Source organism: Rhamphochromis longiceps, linkage group LG16 (genome assembly GCF_057381845.1).
Source record: "Rhamphochromis longiceps isolate RC_006_pf linkage group LG16, R_longiceps_female_GT1.1, whole genome shotgun sequence".
In the NCBI taxonomy this organism is placed as follows: domain Eukaryota; kingdom Metazoa; phylum Chordata; class Actinopteri; order Cichliformes; family Cichlidae; genus Rhamphochromis; species Rhamphochromis longiceps.
The window spans coordinates 1,134,498-1,153,727 of record NC_140572.1 but is presented as its reverse complement, the minus strand read 5'-3'; the positions used below and the strand labels follow the sequence as shown (position 1 = coordinate 1,153,727).

General features: G+C 44.0%; 1 protein-coding gene across 1 annotated transcript; it reads right to left on the bottom strand.

The window, feature by feature from the left end:
* Positions 1–15,828: 15,828 nt before the first annotated feature.
* LOC146650341 (trace amine-associated receptor 13c-like) lies at positions 15,829–16,960 on the bottom strand. The gene is made up of 2 exons (XM_085384622.1): positions 16,797–16,960; positions 15,829–16,639 (listed from the first exon to the last, which is right to left on the bottom strand). Exons 1-2 carry the CDS (start codon positions 16,958–16,960, stop codon positions 15,829–15,831), a joined length of 975 nt encoding a protein of 324 aa, XP_085240748.1.
* Positions 16,961–19,230: the final 2,270 nt, after the last annotated feature.

The following is a 19,230-nucleotide window of genomic DNA, read 5'->3' as shown; positions in this document are numbered from 1 at the left end:
CGTGTGAGCAGCTTCAAGTTCCTGGGAGTCCACATCTCCGAGGATCTCACCTGGACGACCAACTGCTCCAAGCTGGTCAAGAAGGCTCACCAGCGCCTCTTCTTCTTGAGGACTCTGAGGAAGAACCACCTGTCCTCAGACATCCTGGTGAACTTCTATCGTTGCACCATCGAGAGCATCCTGACCAACTGTATAACAGTCTGGTACGGGAACTGCTCTGCCTCGGACCGGAAGGCGTTGCAGAGGGTCGTGAAAACTGCCCAGCGCATCGCCGGAGCACCACTTCCTGCCATAAAAGACATCTACAGGAAGCGGTGTCTGAAAAGGGCTGGGAAAATCATCAAAGACCCCAGTCACCCATCACATGGACTCTTCACCCTCCTGCCCTCTGGGAGGCGCTACAGGAGCCTCCGGACTAAGACCACCAGGTACCGGAACAGCTTCTTCCCCACAGCTGTCAGACTCCTGAACTCTGCCTCCTGACATCTGACCCACGTTAAACTCATGGACTGAACATACACACCCCCACAATGGACAACTGTACCCTCAAACACACAATAATAACATGGAGTGAACCACCACTCACAACCACTAGCACTTTATATAGCCTCTGTAGAAACTATCTACACCCTCACTTATCTTAACTGCACTACTGTATAGCTCTGTGTAAATAATCATTCTGTACATTCAATAATCTTTAATCCTACAACTGTTTACAACTTGCATAGTTCCCATTTCTGTATAGCTGTATATCTCAGATTTCTGTAAAGTTATTTATTTCATATTCTGTATAGTTTTTCATATTTATATCCTGTTCATAGCCTGCACATAGCTTGTACTCACTACAGCCTGTACATACTTAGTTATAGAATATTCACAACATACTTCATACCGTGTACATTATAACATACCATAATAGACCCATTTCTGTAATATACTTACATATCTATACTATTGCTAATATATATTGTAATATATCTATATCACTAAAGCACTTCTGGATGGATGCAAACTGCATTTCGTTGCCCTGTACCTGTGCATGTGCAATGACAATAAAGTTGAATTCTATTCTATTCTATTCTATTCTAAAAACAGACAAAGAAACCATAATTGACATAATGAAACCTTTCCATTGCCCAAAGATAGAGGTCATCCACGCTTCCAGCGGGTCATCTAATCCCGAATGCTCATACATTGTGATGGACAACGTTCTCAGACCTTCCAGCGCTCGGGTCACAGAGCCATCGGGAGCTGTATTATTTGGAATAAAAGTACAAAACATATCCTCAAACATCGTGCAAACGCCCCCTTTTTCTCCCAACAACATACAGTAAGGCAAAAAAGTATTTAGTCAGCCACCGATTGTGCAAGTTCCCCCACTTAAAATGATGACAGAGGTCAGTAATTTGCACCAGAGGTACACGTCAACTGTGAGAGACAGAATGTGAAAAAAAAATCCATGAATTCACATGGTAGGATTTGTAAAGAATTTATTCGTAAATTAGGGTGGAAAATAAGTATTTGGTCACCTCAAACATGGAAAATCTCTGGCTCTCACAGACCTGTAACGTCTTCTGTAAGACGCTTTTCTGTCCCCCACTCGTTACCTGTATGAATGGCACCTGTTTGAACTCATCATCTGTATAAAAGACACCTGTCCACAGCCTCAAACAGTCAGACTCCAAACTCCGCCATGGCCAAGACCAAAGAGCTTTCGAAGGACACCAGGAACAGGATTGTAGACCTGCACCAGACTGGGAAGAGTGAATCTACAATTGGCAAGCAGCTTGGTGTGAAAAAATCAACTGTGGGAGCAATCATCAGAAAATGGAAGACATACAAGACCACTGATAATCTCCCACGATCTGGGGCTCCACGCAAGATCTCATCCCGTGGGGTCAAAATGATCATGAGAACGGTGAGCAAAGATCCCAGAACCACACGGGGGGATCTGGTGAATGACCTGCAGAGAGCTGGGACCAAAGTAACAAAGGTCACCATCAGTAACACACTACAATGGCAGGGAATCAAATCCCGCAGTGCCAGACGTGTTCCGCTGCTGAAGCCAGTGCATGTCCAGGCCCGTCTGAAGTTTGCCAGAGAGCACATGGATGATACAGCAGAGGATTGGGAGAATGTCATGTGGTCAGATGAAACCAAAGTAGAACTTTTTGGTATAAACTCAACTCGTCGTGTTTGGAGGACGAAGAATACCGAGTTGCATCCCAAGAACACCATACCTACTGTGAAGCATGGGGGTGGAAACATCATGCTATGGGGCTGTTTTTCTGCCAAGGGGACAGGACGACTGATCCGTGTTAAGGACAGAATGAATGGGGCCATGTATCGTGAGATTTTGAGCCAAAACCTCCTTCCATCAGTGAGAACTTTGAAGATGAAACGAGGCTGGGTCTTCCAACATGACAATGATCCAAAACACACCGCCCGGGCAACAAAGGAGTGGCTCCGTAAGAAGCATTTGAAAGTCCTGGAGTGGCCTAGCCAGTCTCCAGACCTCAACCCCATAGAAAATCTGTGGCGGGAGTTGAAAGTCCGTGTTGCTCGGCGACAGCCCCAAAACATCACTGCTCTCGAGAAGATCTGCATGGAGGAATGGGCCAAAATACCAGCTACTGTGTGTGCAAACCTGGTAAAGACCTATAGTAAACGTTTGACCTCTGTTATTGCCAACAAAGGTTATGTTACAAAGTATTGAGTTGTATTTTTGTTATTGACCAAATACTTATTTTCCACCGTGATTTACGAATAAATCCTTTACAAATCCTACCATGTGGATTCATGGATTTTTTTTTCACATTCTGTCTCTCACAGTTGACGTGTACCTCTGGTGCAAATTACTGACCTCTGTCATCATTTTAGGTGGGGGAACTTGCACAATCGGTGGCTGACTGAATGACTGCAGCAATTTCCTAATGTTTTAAACCTGCTCAACATTTGGCAATAAACCCCTTTCTGATTTCTGATTTCTGACTAAATACTTTTTTGCCCCACTGTATCTAATGCCATCCGATTTTGTACTGCCATTAAAGATGTTGGACCCAACTGCTCAGCAAGCCCTTCAACCGCGTCCCTGGTCAGGTTCGCCAATCTCAGGACATTATAGTGCACATAATTAATACGATCCACATTCTTATTTGGAGTTACTGGAAAAAATGCAGAAATTATGGGAAGATTTTCAAATCCTCCAGCAATTTGGTCAGCTAACTTAAATTCATTAGGCACACCCCTAGGGACTCCAATGGCATCTATATATGTTGGTGATCTTAATGTAAGGTCAAACGATCCTGGTGACCGCTTGGCCAACACATGGCGTCTCCGTCTGGCTGTCAATTGAGCGGTGCCGGGCTTACCCAGCCGCACCCCCTTTTCACCTACTAAAACGAGAGGTGCACCTAAACGTACCATAGCACAGAGACCAGAAGTCCCACTAGGAATTCTAACATATAATCTGTACCCACCACAATAATAATACAAACCAGCACGTGCCCACAGGCCTATTTCGGTGCCAGTGTCTCTTGATAGCTTTCCTCTGGCCAGGTACGTCACAGTGCACCAATCGGCGTTAATCTCCCCGGCCTCATGCTCATGTCTGTCAGGGAAAGACACAGTAAAGTTAAAACACGTATAGTTGGCTTTTCTTGGTGTGAAAGCACCAAGTACAGTGTCATTACCTATTGGTGGAAACAAACTAGCTAACGTAGTACAATTACCTTCAGAAACCGCTTCTCTCGTGAGTCTGAGCATGCACTCAAATCCCCACTGGTCTTCTGGATATAGGGGAGCTGGTTCTGTGAAAAGATGTGGGCGAGCAGCTGCGCACCCCACACAATCTCAAACATTTTGTTCTCTAGCATTTTGGATGAGCCAGTCTAGCCACAGATTGCTGTCATGATAGCCAGTGGCCATTGAAATGAGCTGTTTAGGTTTGAGTCTTGTATAATCTACTTCAAGTATTTGTGGGCCCGATTCAGAAAGTGACAATGGTGAGGGAGATGTTGAGACAATTATTTCAGCCACATCAGGTGCAGAATCTTTAAAATTAATTTTAACCAGACCATATGGATCCTTCCCTGAGACATCTGCTCCTATAAATAAATACACCACAGATCGGGCAGGCCACACAGTGTCATACCAACGATTCAGTGAGAGAGTCAACGGGTTCTGCCCAGTTGAGAAGTCCCGCTGAAACCCAAGCTTCTGCCACGTGGTGTCCTTGTAGGGGCGCCACATGCCAGAATACTCCACTATGGTAGACCAGTAATCACAAGGGCCCTTCCAATAAGTGTGTTAGGGGTAGCCAAGCTTCTGATTATTACACTCTATATCTACCATTGGATTGTAACCTACCCAAACATCATATCTCCGCCATGAACTATTTAAGCCTTTACATTTAATGACAGCACAAAGATCGAATGCATACGAAGTAGTGGACCCTTTAACGTAGTCCAGCTCTATACCGCCATAGTAATCCAAACACTCATCAGATTTACCTGTTTTGCTGCGTTTGGTTCGCTCTGCCGTGGCCTGTGAAGGTGGTATCCCCGGAGTGGACTCAGATCTGTCTCTGGGCAATTCACTTTCAAGAAAAATTCGAGTTACAATTACGACAGTTATCACTCCTAACACTACCATTGCTCTCCAATTTCCCCATAACCCCATTTTGGTTATTTCTCTCATCCCTTTTCTGTCCAATGTAATTTCACTTGTTCTTTGTTTGTTTTGTTTTGTTTGTTGTTGTTGTTTTTTAAAAAAAAAACTTTATCTTCTGAGTCAGGTGATTCTCTGTTGCTCTTCTTTCTTCAACTTCCGGGGTGGACTACCCTTCAGTCGTTGCATGGATCAGGGATTTATTCTGTCCCTGGGCTGGGATCCATGTGGGGGTCTCAGCCGAGTTCCCCCTCTTTTCCTTTGCAGAGAGCCTTTCCGACCTCTTAGGCTCTTCCGCCACAGCACACTGGCTCCAGTGGTACCAGGTTTCGCGTTACCCTTTCAGTCGGACCGCATGTGAGGTCCTGGTCTCCACCTCGAATGGACCTGTCCACCTGGGCTCATTCCACTTTCGTTTGTAGACCTTCAGCCACACCCACTTTGCCTCTGGCACCGTCTGCTCCTGTCCTTGGCCTGCAGTCACCTGTGATGTAAAACTTAAGACAAGAGCTTTCAGTGTTTTAAATTGCTTTAAATGTTCAAATGTAGGCATTTCTTGTCTTAAAGCTGGCACCCCTGCAGTGGGGCCAGGAAATTGTCTCCCAGTGAACAACTCATAAGGAGTAAACCCGGTGGACTGATTTACTGAGCATCTAATGCTCATGAGTGCTATTGGTAACGCATCAACCCAATCCATTTTAGTTTAGTTTTGATTCATTCGCTCAACCTTACCTTGAGACTGTGGATGATAAACTGTCTCGAACCTGTGTTGCAACCCTAACATGGATTCCACTTCCTGCAAATGTTTATTCTTAAAATGTGTCCCATTATCTGATCTAATTCTCTCTGGGAATCCATGCCAGGGAATATAATGATTTACCAAACACTTAATGACTGTGGTGCTGTCTTCTCTCCGGGCTGGCCACGCCTCTGGCCACCCTGTCAAACTATCCACACATACCAGCAGGTATCTAAAACCCCTCACTGGTGTCACCATGTCTGTGTAGTCAATCACTATTTCCTGGCCCGGCCTCTGTGTCAGGGGAAACTGACCATCTCTGGTTTCACTGTAGGTTTAGGATTGTGATGGCCACAGATAAGGCAGGTTCGCACATATTCCCTCAACATGTCCTTCAGGAATGGGTGCCACCAATGACAGAGATTCCTCTCCATCTGGGCCACACCCACATGCCCAAGGCCATGAGCTTCTCTGATCTTTTTCTCTGCCAAATCTGCAGTCAACACTGGTCTTCCATCTGGCCCCCTCCAAATGTTGCTTACCTTTATGGCTCCTCTCTCCTTCCAGAGTGACTTTTCTTCTGGAGAGGCCTTCTCTTGTTCTTTTATGATCTCTTCGCGTTCCAGCCCTGGATTTTCTTCCCAATCCATTCCCACACTTACCATTTGTCTGATCCCCGTGTAGCCAACCACCTTTTTGGCTGCTTCATCCGTTGCTCGATTACCTCGAGCAACCCAAGTGGCTGAATCATCGTGCCCCTTGCACTTTATTATTGCTACCTCCAGGGGTCCTTCCAGCGCTTCTTCCAGGGCCTTCATCTCCTTCTCATGTTTGATTGGTTGTTGATTGGTAGTGAGAAATCCAGCTCTCTTCCACTGACTCAGCTCCACATGTGCAGCTCCAAAGGCATAGGCTGAATCAGTGTAAATGTTTATCTTTTTTCCTTGAGAGCTTCAATCAGTGCAACCACCTCTGCTCTCTGCGCTGACTGCTGCCCTTCCAACTTTACTGCTTTGATCACCTCCAGCTGCTCCCCTCTCTTACTTACCACTGCATAGCCTGCCTTGAGCCCCTCCTTCTCATCCCTAAAGCAGCAGCCATCTGTGAAGAGATCCTCTGCTCCTTCCATGGCTTCCGCTTTGAGATCTGGTCTTGTTTTCTCTTCTCTCCAGACCGCCTGGGCACAGTCGTGCGGTTCCCCTGACCCCATTTGGTCTGCCATGTTTATCCCTTCATGTGTGAAAGTCAAATTTGGAGCCTCCAGCACTTTGCTGAGCCTCTGTTGTCTAAGTGGGGTCATGGTGAAGGCCTGAGTGTTAACATAAGCCACCACACTGTGTGTTGTTAAAACTCTCAGTGAGTGTCCTCTGACTATATGTGCTACTTTCTGGATGGCCTTTGCCACTCCAGCTACATGCTGAGTGCATGTAGGGTGCCTTTTCTCCATGTTGTCTAAACATACACTGATGTACATTAAAACCTGTCTGCCTCCCCCTTTTTTCGGAAACAAAACGCCATTCACCACCCCTTTTGTTTCAGAAACATCCAAGAAGTCCCTGTTGTAATCTGGCACAGCTAAATCTACTGCATGAGAAAGGTCCTGTTTCAAAGAAATGAAGCATTGTTCAGCGTCAGTAGTCCAGTTAGACTTAGCAGTCAGGTCTCTCATTCCATGCTGCTTCACCAAATCACGCAAAGGCTTAGTGCGGCCCACATAGTCTGGAATGTACTGTCACAGTCTCCGGGGAGAATGGCACTTCTATGAGCAGCCACCATCCCCACCATATGCTGTTTCACCTCTCTCCCTAAAAAAGTCACCTGTGGTCTCACCAACTGTAATTTTTCTTTACTCACTTTAAAGCCCGCCTCCGCCAGTCTCCTGAGCACGGTCATGGTGGCCTGAAAGCAAGCGTCTGCCGTGGGAGCGGCAATCAGGAGGTTGTCCATATTTGAACCAGAGTGCAGCTAGCCGGCATCACACACGGTTCCAACATCTGCTTCAACACTTGGTTAAAAATCCCCAGTGACAGAGCAAATCCCTGTGGCAACCGAGTATACCTTAACTGTTGACCCCTGTAAGAGAAAGAAAACACATCACACAGAGAGTGGTGCGAAGGTAAACAAAAGAAGGCATTTGCCAGGTCAATGCATGTAAACCAACGCTGCTCTGGGGAGAGATTAGTCAACGCAGTAAATGGATTAGGAACCAGCACAATTTTAGTTTTCAAAATTGCACTAATAGCCCGCAAATCATGAGCCGTACGGTATTTACCTGTGCCATGCTTTTCCACTGGCAAAATGGGCGTGTTCCATTGAGACGTGGAAGGCTCCAAACCCCCCACCTTTAACCAGCTCTTTTGTTCCTCCGCCAAGTGGACCAGGGCTGCTACCCCCTGCGGTCCAACATAAATATCCCTGGTAGAGACCTGCCATGCTTTCCCCTCCAGGAATTCATGGAACAGGTCTTCATACCACTCAGTATTTTCGCGATCATAAAAGAGTGTCACGTGGTATGGGTCAATGGGTGGAGCATACACCTCTAGGCCCATGACCTGCTCCAGGCGCACCCCTTCCATACCCCAGGGTGCCTCTCACACCCACCGAGCCACCACGACCTCTTGCCCTTCCTCTACCGGCCCACACATTACCTCCCCAACTGGCCATGGGTGCGCTCTGCAAACCATCATAATGTGTCCAGGGATTCATTGGATAAATATTTGGGTTAAATTCAAGTATTTTTGGCTCAGGAGGGCAGTCTTGAGCTACCATCACCTTGGGTGTTAATTTATTCTCTTTTTTCTTTTCACTTACCTTGTGTTTCGCTTCTCCCAAGTTAAGTTTAAGCAATTATTCTTGAAGCTCCTCCAACTCCCCTTTCTTTTTATCCTTGATTTGCTTATATTTATCCAAATGATGCACCAAGTGTCTCTCCCAGCGATGTGCGTCTGCCCCTTCTAAATCAGGGTCATCTAAAAATTTTTCTCTTACCTGTTCTGGTACTCCCTCTAGCACTGCCTGTCTAAACCAAACCTGATGAAGGCCACGTGTGGAAGGGTTATAACCCGTGTTCTGCAACCACTTCTCTTTCATCTGTTCTACATAATCTCTAGAATTTTGATCAAGGTTCCACTCTAACTTAATAATGGCAGACACATTCGGGGTTGGATATTGTTGGCGCACAGCATTCCCAATCTGCTCCCGCACTCTAAAAAAGGGTGTAGAGTCTGGTCTAGTGGTGACAGCTGCTCCAGTGCAGTAACTGTCATACACCGGCCAGCTTTTTTTTTTTTTCTCGTTTGGCTCTCAGCGAAGGCGGTCGCACTTTTTCTCCTCTCCTCCTTTCCCTTATCTTCCCTGCTTAGCCTCTGTGTCCTTGTCTTGTCTCATGTGCATTACTTTCCCTGGAACAGTCTCTCACCATCGTTCTCTAAAACCTAAAAGAGAATTTGATAACGACTGTGTGATGACTATTCTTCCCATCCCATGCAAGCCCACCTGGGTTGGCTGGAGGACTGTTTACTTAGCCTGATAGGGCGAAGGACACTGTCTCAGCTGAACTCTGGACACGCACACACATACACTTACACTGATAAGCACTCACTCATCCCCCCTCCCTTTCCAACGGCTTCGATGCTTGTTGCCCACTGGGAACACGAGGCGGGTCCGGGCCCGCGCTGGAGATGGCGCCGTTGCAGGATGGCTGCTGTGTTGCCTGGGATTACTCCTCATCCCCTTCCCAACCCTGTGGCTTGTCATGTCTTTCACAATGTTGTGCTGTGGACATTCATTTGCTTTTTTGTGCAGAGGAGTTTTTTTTTTTTTTTTTTGTTTCCTGTTCTCGTGCTGTCCTACCATGGAAGCACAGCATGAGTGGAGGTCTCTTTTTTTCCTCTTGTACCTTCCCGTTGTTGTGTACATTTCAGTGTTTTTCTGTAACGCTACCGATCTCCGACTTGTAACCCCATGTGATGTCTGTGTTATGTGTGTAAGGTCGGGGGGGGGGGGGGGGGGGGGTGTCCCATTTCACTGCAGGGCAACCTGCTTGTGACAGATAAAGCTTTGATTGATTGATTGATTGATTGATTGATTGATTGATTGATTGATTGATTGATTGATTGATCTATTCTCTCACCTCCTGCTGCAACCACTAGGGGCATTCCTAATGCAGAACTGGGGTGTCGCAGGACTTCCCCCTGGGGTTTTTCTGCCGCTTTCATTTGACTTCTTCTCCACATCGGATGACCTCCAAGCTCTCCTCCACTGCGAAGCCATTGCTCCTCCATCTCCTCTTTCTGTCTTCGAGATCCAAATGCGGGCCATCCTCTTGAGTCATCTTCATCCCCTCCTGCACTCTGAATCACACTACACTCATCTATATCCTCTTCCAGAGTGCCCTGTATCCAACCATCCCAGGAGTCAACACCTCTTACCTTAGGTATTTGCACCTTAAGATGCACCTTCTTCCTCACATCTGGACCTAAGACTCCACTCCCTTTAGCTTTTACCTTTTGCTTCTTAAATTTTTCCCAAAATTGTTCTTCATCGAACCGTTTACTCACCATGTCCACCAGTTTCTCTACCTCTTCGGGTAATAATTCCAGAGGAGTCCTAGCTGTTGCTCCGGCTGCACCAGACTGTTCTTCCTCTCCTTCCTCGTCCTCACCATCTTTTTGTTCCAAGTTGGTCTGAGTATGACCAGCAGGTAGCGCTGTCTTTGTAGGTCCTATTGCTATGTTTTGTTGCTGCGGCTTAGGGCGGTGCTGGTCCTCATAGTCACACTCCGCCTGCCCTCCAGTTAGGCGCAGCACCGTTCCCTCTTCATTCTCCATCCTGCCATCCTCAATACTCAATGTTGGATAATTACCACAATATGGTGGAGGACGTGCTGAAAAAGGAGGGGCTGTGGGGTGAGGGTGTGAAAGACCACCAGGTCTCAACTTACCTTCCTCTTCCACAGGTTCCCTCATCCAGTGCTCCAGTCCTTGGTAGCTGATTCCCCATACAGCCAGCCTGGCTCGTTTCTCCTCCTCCTCTTTTATTTGTTTCCTAACTCCCCTCTTCTCCAAAGTATGTGCTCCATCCAACTCTCTCCTGAGTTTCTCCTCCTTCTCCTCGGATGCCTTGGCCGCTTCCAATAAAACCTTTGCGAGAGAACATTGCATATCACCTTTTATTCCAGCTTGATCACATACACTCATTATTTCCTTCCCCATTTCCAGTATTTTATCATTCTTACCTGTCAGATGTCCGGTCATGGTGATCTTCAATGCTTCCCCTAATTTCGCTTTTTGCTTATCAACAGTTTTCCATTGCATTTCTCCCTCTGTTGGACTCCTCACTCCTTCTCTAATAATCTCCTCTTGTTCAGCCATTATTTTTAACCCACCTGAAATTCCGTTACTTACCACCAGATGTCGTCGTTTGTTTTCGTCGGGACCCTCCGAGCTCCTCCTTATTACTCCTCCTTCGTTTCACCTATGAGCCCACCCCTTAAGGCTGGCACTCACACACCTACTTCTCGCAGTCCAGTTCGCAACTCACTGCAGGACACTTCCTCCTCTGCTTATTCCGGACAACTCCCTAAGCGGCACACAGAGCAGGTGCCGTCCGCTCTTGTGCACCTCACAAATTATTCAAACTGTGCCACGGACTCGATACCGCGGTTTCTCTTCCCCTAAAAAATATAAAACCAAATTCAACCCCCCAATTGACTTCACAGTTTGCAACAACTCGTGACACGGCCTCCTGCCGCGATTTCTACACACCACAAACACACACTTTTAGACACAAATTCTTTTTGTTACTTTAATTGACTCCCGTACTTCAGACGAGACACAGACTCTAACGGCGCTTTCACACACACACGCAATCTACACACACTGCAGTCAGTGGGACGAGCCAAGCAGTCGTACTCTACGAAGCAACTTGCCCCCACTCTCATGCAGGTTACCAACCACGACTACGATCCAACACCTAGCTTTAGTTATTTAGGGCGCCCCCGGTGCCCAGGTTACCAACCTGGCTCCTGTCCCACAGGTCCCAACGACGCGTCCGAAGATGGGTTGAGTTGCCAAACTCTCAACACACCCACGGCCCTCAGCTGGCGACAAGGCCTTAAACCCCGTTTTCTAACTAATAGTAACACACGTTTCCTGCTTTAACGCACGGGCACGGTTCACAACACCGCCACTTTTTTCCTAATAACTAAGACGGATCACACACCGCCGCGGATGAAACACCGATTCTATTAATCCGTAACAAACGTCTCCTGCTTTAACGCACTGAGATGTTCTTACGGGACGCTAAACATCAACCTGAGTTCTTAGCAAAAGTCTCTTGCTTTAACGCACTGGGACGGACGCTAGCCGCCTTTTTTTCTACTGAGTGAATTTACACTGGGTGAGCTAAGTCTCCATTTTCCGGAATGTAAAATTAAAGATCTTTTGAGTTAGACCACTTTGAGCCGTGTCTCTCTTGGCCGTTGAAGAATACAAAGAATGGGATTTAATAGCACCAAGTTATTTAAAATTTTAAAAGTATACAAAAGGATTTTAAAAATGATACAGTATTTGATGGGGAGCCAGTGTAGATTGGCTAGGGCAGGGGTGAAGTGATTATGCCTTCTGGAGCCAGTTAAGAGACGTGCTGCGGCAATTTGAACTAATTGTGTCCTTGGGCAAGACACTTTACCCTACCCTACTACCCTACTACAGTGATGGCGCAATATGGCAGCGTCGCTTCTGTCAGTCTGCCCCAGGGCAGCTGTGGCTACAACTGTAGCTGCCTCCACCAGTGTGTGAATGTGACTTGTAAAGCGCTATATAAATGCAATCCATTATTATTAGTAGTAATGAAAGTGAGGATAAGCTTTTTAAGGTCTTTATGTGGAATATAGGGCTTTGCCTTGGAAATTTGGCATAGCTGGTAAAAACTCATTTTCACAACTGTGGAGACTTGCTTGAGGGAGCTATCCAGGACCACTCCAAGATTTCTAACGGTATAAGAGAGATGGCCTACATAGGACCCCAGTGTATCAGTTAGCTGGTTCAGGGGAATGTGACTATCAAAAACAATAATTTGTGTTTTGTTTTCACTTAGGATTAGAGAGTTCAATAGGGGAGCTACTGTTAACACGTGGGACTGATAGGATTTGACCTGCAGTGCTTCTCAGGTTTGCTTATTTTATCAGTGTTAGCAGGGAAGACACCTGGAAAGTTTTGAGGTATGTAGGACTGAGCAAGTCCCGTCAGCTCCATCTGAACTGTACATTATCTACTGGGTAAGACTCATAGTACATATAGGAGGGCCAGGCGCGATAAAATACATTAATTAAATATGCCATTAAATACAAGTTTCCTTTAATTTCTGAGGAATATTACAGTAGATCTGGATGAAACTTAGTCCAGAGGTACAGTAGGAGTCCCAGAGGAAGAATGTGTTGAAAGTTGGACATCAACTATTGAGGAAGATTTTTAATGAATTTTTGAAATTGACACAATTCTATTGTGTTGACTGTATTGCATTGAATACATGTTTCCTTTAATTTCTGAGAAATATTACAGTAGATCTGGATGAAACCTGGTCCAGAGGTACAGTAGGTGTCAACTATTAAGGAAGATTTTTAATGATTTTTAATGATTTTTTTGAAAATACAAAAAATACAATAAAAGTGTATTGACTGTATTGCATTGAATATAAATGTCCTTTAATTTCTGAGGAATATTACAGTAAATCTGGATGAAACTTGGCACAGAGGTACAGTAGGTGTCCAAGAGTAAGTCTCTTTTGGAAGATGGACCTCAACTATTAAGGAAGATTTTTAATGTTTGTTTTTAAATTGACATAATTAAAGTGTATTGACTGTATTGCATTGAATATAAATGCCCTTTAATTTCTGAGGAATATTACAGTAGATCTGCATGAAACGTGGCCCAGAGGTACAGTAGGTGTTCCAGAGGGGGAATGTGTTGAAAGTTGGGCCTCAACTATTAAGGATGATTTTAAATGAAATTTTGAAAATGACATAATTATACTGTATTGAATTAATTATAAATGTTCTTTAATTTTTGAAGAATATTACAGTAGATCTGGATGAAACCTGGCCCAGAGGTACAGTAGGTGTTCCAGAGGAGGATTGTGTTGAAATCTGGACATCAACTATCAAGAATGATTTTTAATGAATTTTTCAATATGCAACCAGACTGTCCCGATGGCTGTATTGGGCTATCCCATTGCAATTTGTGTGGGCGTGTGCGTGTGTGACTGTTCGCATGCGCGCATGTGTGCGTGGGTCTAGGCTTTCGATCGGGAAATAACGAGAAAAGGCGCTACCGTAAATATTGGTGTAGAAGCGCAAGAAAATTCATGCGGTGGATAAGAAGCGGCTTGCTTGACCATGGCTCACAAATGACGGCTCACAAATGACGGCTCACTTGACCGCGGTCATTAATTCCCTCTGACGTTTGCTGTTTTGCTTCCACCACGATAAAAATCAAACTTCATGCACAGCTCACTGTGTGTACTTCAAGAACAGTTTCCCATCTCAAATCTCTGTTTTCTGCATTATTCATTCACTCATTATTACCCACCAGTCTACCGTTGTTTACAGCGCTGTCGGCCACTGTGGTTTTTTTTCTTACTTAAATGTCCTTGGACAAGAAAGCCTAATTTCTGCTGTTCAATACTGAAGAAATGTAAACTTTTTAAGATTATGCAAAATTGCAGAATATTTTTAAGGTTATCTGCTTTAAAAAGCCAGGCCAGGAAAAGCGCCTTCATGTTTTTCTGTGTTTTATTCTCAGTTACTTTGACACAAAGGCATCTGTTGTGATGTTACACCTATGATAAAGTCTCATAGTATCAGTACTGATAAATGATCAGAAATATACATTTCTGACTATCTCAGGCAAAATTGAATCGAATTGGAACCTTGTGAATTGGAATCGAATGGATTATAGAAATCAGTGATGATACCCAGCCCTAGTGAGCAGCTAGGCCCGACAGAGTGGATGCAGCTGTGGGTAAAAAGAAAAGATCAAAAGAACTATTGATACAATTTTTGTTAAGGCCTGATCCGTAGACAGTGCTCTGACACGGAGCCATCAGTCTCTGAACACTGAAAAATCACAGTGTATCCAGAAAACACATTATATGCTGTGATAAATCCACTGCCCAAGAGTACCCTCTCGCCACTGCCTTTCAGCGAAGGAGGCCAATGTGATGATTAAGTTTAACATTGTCTACAATGTTGCCAAAGAGTGCCAAAGCACTTTAAGCACAAGCACTTTTACAGTAACTTATCTTTTTTGTAGAAATGTGCTCCAAATAAATAACGTTGTTGACAAGTTTGTTAATTAATTGTTTACAAATGAATATTGTCTATATAGACCGCAATTTCCCCCCCAAAAAGTGCACATGTAAAACTGCGGTGTTGAGCGTTGTGGTTGAAAATTTGGGTGCGCCTAAATTTTGTGCTGGTGCGCCTAAAAAAAAAAGGCGCACCAGTGTAACCGTGGCAAAAAGTTAGTCTAGAGCCTTACATAAGCATAATATATTTATAATAACCAATCATTTTTATCTCTAAATAGTCAAATCCATATCATACAAACAAATAAATTAGTTGAATATGTCAACACTTGATGACAGTATGCATTCTATTGCTCACTATCACAATTATTATGTAAATAAAGATATCGCGGTAGCCCGTTGTGTTTCCTTATAAACCTATGCTATTTTTTTTCTTTCAAGAACAATGCAGCAATTTTATTTATTTAGAGAAGACTTTCAGAGCATGTCACAAATAATTGCAAGTGCATTACAATGGATTCACAAATATTGATATCAAGAATATAGTACAGAAAGAAACATCGTATGGCTCCCACAGGACCCGGGATGATTAATCAAAGATTATAAGAGATTAAATACTGAGAGAGGCTGGATATACAGCAGAAACTGACATCATGGCATTCTGATATTATACAATAGTACCTGCAACAAAAAAGTACTGCGCCGCGTAAAATTTTAAAATGTTGTCAAGCTGCTCAAGTACCTCCAATAAGTATATGCAATATATAATTGATGTAATTATTTTTCTGTAGATTTTATCTATCTATCTATCTATCTATCTATCTATCTATCTATCTATCTATCTATCTATCTATCTATCTATCTATCTATAATTGGATCTGGGGCACTTGCTTTTGCTTTTAACTTATTTTGCAATTTTAAGATTTTAGAGGCTATAAGGAACCAAAACAAATATTTTGATGTATTTGAGGCCACAGGCTAACTGGCTGCCAACAATAGAAAAGTAATCTTCTTCTTTTCTTTTGCAGTTTATATATAATATAATATATATTTGCAATTTGAAATATGGAAATATTATTTTATTTATTTGGCTTGACTTGAAGGGCTTATTTCAGTCACAGCATGCTGGCATCACTGGAGCCAGACTTGACTATTTGAAATGTAACAATAAGTTTAACAGATTTTCTAAACCATGGGTAGAAAAAGGCATAGATGATAGGGTTGAGACAGGAATTAAAATAAAACAAACATAAAAAAAAGGTAACGGATGAAATATCAAGCAGTGTGTCCTGGCCTGAGAGTATTACACTGTAATATGGGAATAGGCATATCAGAAATGCAACAATAACAATGCCAAGAGTCCTAGCTGCTTTCAGTTCAGATTTTTTTGGATTTACTTTCCCCCTCTGTGTGACAGCTGCAACATGAGGTTGCATGGCCCGAATCTGAAACACGGCCACGGCAAATACTCTTACATACAAAATTACGATGACAGTAATGGGAAGGAGGATTGTCAAAATAAGATCGGTAACTTGTATTGCAAAGTCAACATAAATAACACACTCTCCAAAGCAGGAATTAAATCTACCTGGTTTATCCAGGTTATCCTTCAAGAGCACACCGACTACTAGGAGCGAGCAAATCCAACACATTAAGACACAGGTCTGAACTCTTTTTGGAGTGACTTTGGTGGGATAATGAAGAGGATCACAAATGGCCACATAACGGTCAACTGAAATGAGCACCATGGTTCCTACTGAGGCAGAAGTAACAACTATGTCGAAAACATAATACAAGACACACATGAGGTCACCAAGATACCAACAACCATCTATGAGCATACTTTGAAAGCACATATTGAGACCCACAAAGAAATCAGAGACTGCCAGGGAGAGGAGGAGGTGGTTTGTAGGAGTGTGGAGCTGCCTGGAGAGATAAGAGATAGAAGAGATTTGTAGCATCAATTATTCCAGCCGATCATCCACATCAAAACATTGTCAAAAAGTTGTTCTGTTTAACTTATTTTATGTCAGTCATTTTCTCCTGTACAACTGCTAGACTTATAAATGTATTAAGTATCTACTTGAAGTGGGAGATGGAGATGATGACCAGCAGGTTTAGAGCCACAGTAAGAAGAGAAATGATGGTTAGAATTACATAAATAAGCACTGAGTCTGAGGGAGAACGCTTTACTCTACTGCAGGAGGAGTTGAGATTTGGAAAGCAGAGTTCAGTTTCTGCCATCATCAGTTAGAAGTGCTTATGAGCCCCTGACACCTTTCTAACAAACTCAAATGTTATAACTTTGTCCCTCTTCTAAGATTCTTTCTTACTTGATGATTAAAGTCCCTCCTCTTTTGAGGAACATGAAACAACTGAAAACAGTGGGTGAACACCCAGGAACCCTGGCACGCTGCTTCACAGCAACAGTGTTCCTGGTTCGTATCTCTTCAATGACACTTAAATACAGGTCCTCTGAGAGAGTTTGCATGCTCTCCTTTTGCCTGTGTCCATTTCCACTTGGTATTTCTTTAGTTCCGAGACATTACTCTGGTCCCCTCCCTGACTAAAACTGTTATACTCTAGTGTGACCTGTGGGAGGTGCTGTTGTAATAGGAACTGAGCCAGTCATACAGTCAGTTCACAAGGCTTAATGCTAATACAAAATCTTTCTATACAGTAGCACCAATCAAACAATTTACAATTTAATAAACAATAAACAAAGATCTACTTTATTAGATACATTAAAAACTAGAAAATTTTATGATAGTATGAAGAAGACAGGATAAGCACTGCAGGGACTATATTAATGCCCAACACCATGTGTCAAATTGGACAATTTTCTTGTGTATATTTTTGCTCGTTTAGATTCAAGTGTAGATCACTGTGCGTTCAATGCCCATCACCACTCAAGCTCACCACGGTACATGCAAAAAGCAATGAGAAAAATCTAAATTTCCATGCAGCGCGTTCACTGTCTGCAATGATAAGAAGTGATTAAATCACTCTAAAACACGATCAATGCATTAATTGGTGCTTTCTAATACAATAAAATAGCAATAAATAAACAAAATAAGCAACCACAAAAATAAGAATAGTCCTCAGCTCTTTGCTGTCAAGTTAAACCAGTTTTAAAACAAATTACCGTATTTTCGCAACTATAAGGCGCACATAAAAGCCTTAGATTTTCTTTAAAAAGTGCGGCGCGCCCTGTAGTGCAGTGCGCCCTGTGTGTTGTAAGGAGGACGTAGTAGAGAACACCATGAGAACGCTAAAGGGTGAAGTGTGGGCGTTGATCGTATATACTGGGACAATCGCACATACCTGTATAAAAGGACAGGTATGTGCATTATGCGGAACATCGTTGTTTTAACAACCCTGAAAATGGCAAAGAGACACGCTTACGAAGCACAGTTTAAACTGAAGGCCATCAGCTACGCGGAGGAACATGGAATTCGAGCAGCCGCGAGAGAATTTAAGATTAATGAATCGATGGTTCGCAAGTGGAGGAAGCTGGAAAACAAGCTCCGACAGGTCAAGAAGACACAGATGAGTTTCCGCGGACATAAGGCGAGGTGGCCTGAGTTGGAGGAAAGACTCGAGCAGTGGATCATCGAGCAAAGAACGAGTGGGAGAAGCGTTTCGACGGTCACCATTCGACTAAAAGCAGTTTCGCTAGCAGAAGAAATGAAAATTGAACATTTCTGAGGAGGCCCGTCTTGGTGCTTTCGTTTCATGAAACGCTGCCATTTTTCCATCCGGACCAGGACTACGGTAGCGCAGCAACTTCCAGCGGATTATAATGAAAAGCTGGCCATCTTCCGCTCCTACTGCAGCAAACACATCGCCAACAAACACATCCAGCCCAGCCACATCACTAACATGGACGAGGTGCCGCTCACTTTCGACATCCCGGTGAGTCACACTGTGGAGAAGAAGGGGACCAGCACGGTACCGATACGCACAACGGGGCACGAAAAGTCTTCTTTTACTGTTGTGCTTGGCTGCCATGCTAATGGACAGAAACTGCCGCCTATGGTGATTTTTAAGAGAAAGACTTTGCCTAAAGAGAAGTTTCCAGCAGGAATCATCATTAAGGCAAATGAAAAGGGCTGGATGGATGAGGAAATGATGAAAGACTGGCTGAGGGAGGTGTATGTAAGGAGACCAGGTGGTTTTTTCCACGCATCACCATCGCTGTTGATCTGTGACTCTATGCGTGCCCATCTCACAGCCGATGTGAAAAAACAAGTGAAACAAATGAACTGTGAGCTTACTGTCATTCCGGGAGGCCTGACAAAGGACATCGGTGTGAACCGGCCGTTCAAAGTAAGGCTGCGAGCGGCGTGGGAGCGATGGATGACCGATGGAGACCACAGTTTCACTAAGAGTGGAAGGCAGCGCCGGGCGAGTTACGCCACAATTTGCGAATGGATTGTAGATGCTTGGGCTAACACGTCTGCATAAAAATGTGAGTACCTAACTCAGTTTTGCTCCCGCTTCATTTTTAAATACGC

Excerpts from the sequence above, each read along its gene's own strand:
- LOC146650341 (XM_085384622.1), bottom strand. The coding sequence starts at position 16,960 with ATGATGGCAGAAACTGAACTCTGCTTTCCAAATCTCAACTCCTCCTGC. Across the intron at positions 16,640-16,796 it reads ATCTCCATCTCCCACTTCAA|GCAGCTCCACACTCCTACAA; the intron begins GTAGATACTTAA and ends TTATCTCTCCAG.